This window comes from Vipera berus (assembly GCF_964194415.1).
Source record: "Vipera berus genome assembly, contig: HAP1_SCAFFOLD_164, whole genome shotgun sequence".
Lineage (NCBI taxonomy): Eukaryota > Metazoa > Chordata > Lepidosauria > Squamata > Viperidae > Vipera > Vipera berus.
In genome coordinates this window covers 68,806-72,969 of record NW_027673554.1, presented here as the reverse complement: position 1 = coordinate 72,969, position 4,164 = coordinate 68,806, and the positions used below count along the sequence as shown (strand labels likewise).

General features: G+C 50.0%; 1 protein-coding gene across 1 annotated transcript; it reads left to right on the top strand.

The window, feature by feature from the left end:
- The first annotated feature begins 12 nt into the window (after nt 1-12).
- LOC308679315 (zinc finger protein 574-like) lies at nt 13-2,760 on the top strand. The gene has a single exon (XM_081346924.1). The coding sequence runs from the start codon at nt 184-186 to the stop codon at nt 1,963-1,965; it is 1,782 nt and encodes a 593-aa protein (XP_081203050.1). The 5' UTR covers nt 13-183; the 3' UTR covers nt 1,966-2,760.
- Nucleotides 2,761-4,164: the final 1,404 nt, after the last annotated feature.

The following is a 4,164-nucleotide window of genomic DNA, read 5'->3' as shown; positions in this document are numbered from 1 at the left end:
GCCGTACAAAATGGCGCTGTGCCGGCACAAATCCAGACTAGCGTCACAGCCACAGATCACAGTTACGAACTGAAAAACAACCCCGGGGAGCAGCCGGCTCGTAAAGCGAAGCAGGCCGTCAAGGAGCATTTGTGCACCGAGTGCGACCAGCTGTTTCCATCAGCCCATAAGCTGCAGCTGCACATGAGGAGCCACCGGCAGGGTGCCTTCAAATGCCCGCTGTGTAGCAAGGTGCTGCCGTCTCCAGCTGCTCTCGAGAAACATCGGGAGGAGCACAGTGGCGAGTCGCGCTTCCTCTGTATGGAATGTGGCTTGGGCTTTGGCACCGAGGCGGTGCTGCTGTCCCATCGGCGCACCCATTCGCCAAACCCCCTGTACCACTGCACCTGTGGCAAGACTTTCATCAACATGACCAAGTTTCTCTATCATCGGCGCTCCCACAGTGCCAATTCGGCGCAGATCTACGAATTGCCTTCCTCTCCTCCCGAGGACCAGCCCCTCGAGGAAGAGCCCCCGCAAGCCCCAGAGCAACCCGAAGAAAAGCAAGAAATTATCCCTCTGGCCCTCATTTGTTCTGTGGGCAGCAGCGGCGGCGCCTCCATCGAGGGCAGCGGCGCCCAGGAGAAAAAGCCCGACGAGTTTCAGTGCCAGATGTGTAGCAAGGCCTTTCCCAAGCAGACCCAGCTGTCGCGCCATCAGCGCTTTGCCCACAAGATGGAGCGCCGCCACAAATGCTTGACGTGCGGCAAGATGTTCAAGAAGAAGTCCCACATGCGCAACCATCTACTGACGCATACAGGGGAAAGGCCGTACCACTGCAAGGAGTGTGGCAAAAGCTTCAATTCCCCGGCCAATTTGCAGCGCCACCGTTTGACACACACGGGCGAGCGTCCCTACCGCTGTGACATCTGCCAAAAGTGCTTCACGCAGTCGTCCACGCTGCAGCAGCACCTCTTGGTTCACAGTCGCCACTATCCTTACAAATGCCAGGAATGCGGCAGCGTCTTCCACCGGCCTTACCGCCTGCTCATGCACCGCTATCACCACACCGGGGAGTATCCTTACAAGTGCCAGACCTGTGGCCGCTCTTTCTTGCTTCGCCGTTTGCTGGAGGTTCACCAGCTGAGTCACACTGGCCAGCAGCCGCATCGCTGCACCTCTGGCTGCGGGGCTGCCTTTGTCACTGCCGAGCAGCTGAAGGAACATAAGTGTGGCAAGATGAGTCGCCACTTTGAGTGCTCCGTGTGCGGCAAGAAGGTTGGCTCGACGGTGCAACTGAGAGCCCACGAACGGCTGCACGGGGACATCCAGATCCCCGAAGGGGTCGAGGTGGAGCCACCGGTGCTGGAGCCGCCCCCACCTCGTCCTCGCCGCCCTGCCTGCCCGAAAGCCTTTGAGTGTAGCGACTGCAAGAAATTGTTCAGCACAGAGACGTCCCTCCAGGTCCACCGCCGCATCCATACCGGTGAGCGTCCCTACCCTTGCCCGGATTGCGGGAAGGCCTTCCGGCAGTCAACCCACCTCAAGGATCATCGACGCTTGCACACTGGGGAGAAGCCCTTTAAATGTGAGGAGTGCGGGAAGGCCTTTACGATTGCTGTGCGGCTGGCCGAACACAAGCGCATCCACACGGGAGAACGCCCCTACCACTGCGACGCCTGCGGAAAGGCCTACCGCTCCTTCTCCAATCTCTGGAAGCATCGTAAAATGCATCAGCAGCAGCGCCTGCAGCATGAGCAGGAAGTCATGGCCGAGGCTGTTGCCGCCGCCGCCGCTGCGGCTGCTGCCGCCACAGCAACAGGAACATCCTCAGCCTCGGTGGTCTCGAGCGAACCCGTCTACGGCAACACGGTGACCATTATGGAAACCATCCCTGTGGTGGAGACCATTGAAATCTACCCAACGGATGGAGGCGTTCACTTTGAGAATATCCAGATGGAAAACGTCCAGATCGGGGGCGTTTGAGCCAGGCTGGGGGGGAGTGAGGAGGGGCAGCTTGGTCTCCTGAGGTGGACTGGCAGCTGCTTCTCTTTGGCTCCCCCTTCGCAGGATCTGGTGTTTGTGGAAACGAATACCTCCGCCTTTCCTCCGTACTTCTGCTGCTCTCTGCGTTCCTGGAATGTGATTGCATCCTTTCATTTTTTCTACCCGTTCTGTAAATGAGCTGGGTGTCGCTTTGTCCCACTCGCTTCCCACTCAGATAGCCGTGCTGTTGGCCGGGCGCCCCACGCCATTCTGTGCGCTGATGCTTCCCGTCCCTTCTGGTTGGTATTGGGCCGTTTGTTCCCCCCTCTCAGCAGAATGGAACAATTTCTCTTCCGATTTGGGCAGCCCTTGGCCCTAGCAATGCCCACAGCAAGCTTCTCCACAGTTGAATCCCTCTAATTCTATTTTTTTGTGTGTTGGGGGGGCTATTGTTGTTGATCCCCTTCCTGCTTGGGATCGAGCTGGGTCGTAAGTACCTCTTGACCGAGTCTGCTCTGTTCATTATCGGGCTCTCTCCCCGTTTGCTGTTGGTTCCCTTCTCTCAGATATCTTTCATGATCCATGATACGAATTAGTGTAATTATTTTGTTTCTTGCTAACTGGGCTCATCCCCATGGCGGTGGGAGCATTTTGTTATTTCATATTAAAATAAAATAGAAATTAAAGTAACTGTGATTTCTTTTTTTCAGTTGAGCACTGTGTAACTTCTTTTCTTGTTTGGGATTGAGAAGATACTAGTCTGAGTGAAACGTAATGAAGAACGAATAAGGTTGAATATAAAAAGAATCTACCAACCTTTGGTGATCATCTGCGTTAACGGATCACCCTGATTTTCTCAGACAAATATGTTTATCTGATTTGATGAGAAATGCTTCATTAAATAGGAAAGTGTGCCTGATTAACTGGAAAGTACTTAATTATTTTAAATACATAGCATTTTATAAAGCATATTCTTCCACCCTGAAAGATAGTCCCTGTTATAACATTTATTTAAACATCCTTGGTTGAGATGAATCAAATGAAAGATTTCCCGCTGCAGAAATTTCATTCAGCCTTAAATATCTTTCTTTTTTAGAGTTAACAAACAAACAAACACTGACATTAATTTTGGGAAGGAAATAACAGATTCAACATTACCTTTTTAGAGTTTAAGGTAACACTAAAATATGTCAAAATTTTGAATTTAAACAATATTCCCCCCCCCCCTTTTCCTGTTATAATCGTCTCAAATGTTAATTTGCTCACCAGAAAGTCTTGACTTTGACAGAAAGTAAAGAGCTGGTGCAAGTGTAAAGTGTATGTCATTGTGAAGGGTTTTTTTTTTCGTTTTTAAGACTGGCAAAAATTTTGCCGTTGTGAATGCACCTTGAAGGCCCTGCATTATTCATTTGGGGAGAAGGGCAGTTTGCCATAATGCCCACCAGGTGGGGCTGCAGACCAGAATTCTCTTGTTGAATTTTATATTAAGAAATGATTTAGCCCAGCAATCTGCTTCCAATATTAGTCAGCGGAGTGCCCCAGAGGAGATCAAAAGCAGGATGGGCATTCCCAGGTGTCTTTTCCCAACGGCAGCAGTTTTGAATGTGTGCACTTCATTTTAACTATAATTACCGATCGGGCTTTTTGTTGTCCCATTGGAAATTTTAACACCATGGCCATTCCTAAAAAAAAGAATTTAAGATTGGGGCCCTGATTGAAATGGGTCACAGAGACAAAGTCCAAATTAAAATTGCCTAGCCCTGTCTTAAGATGAGCCAGTGAAATGGATCCTGAGAGGCTAAGTAAAAGTCCAAAATGGCAATACAGCTAGAAACCGTTTCCTTTACAACCCAATGTGTTCAGGAGAATTGCTCTAGGTGGCAAAGCAGTTTGGGTTTCTGTCAATTAAACCCCAGCTCTGAGTTGTTTCTCCCCTTCTCAGATTTTCCCTTTTCTAATCTAGCCTTCCAGTTTAGCCCTAACCCTACCATTCAAGACAAATGGTTGTCCCGTCTCTTCTTAAAAATGTCCAATGTTGGAGCATTCAAAACTCTTGGAAGTAAATCCTTCCATTGATTACAATTGTTCTAACTGTCAGGAAATTTCTCCTTCGTTCTAGGTTGCTTCTCTCTTGATTAGTTTCCATCCACTGCTTCATGTCCTTTTTTTTAATCCCATTTATATCCCGCCCTTCTCCGA

What these genes read in the sequence shown, in the direction of transcription:
- LOC308679315 (XM_081346924.1), top strand. Translation starts at nt 184, where the DNA reads ATGAGGAGCCACCGGCAGGGTGCCTTCAAATGCCCGCTGTGTAGCAAG.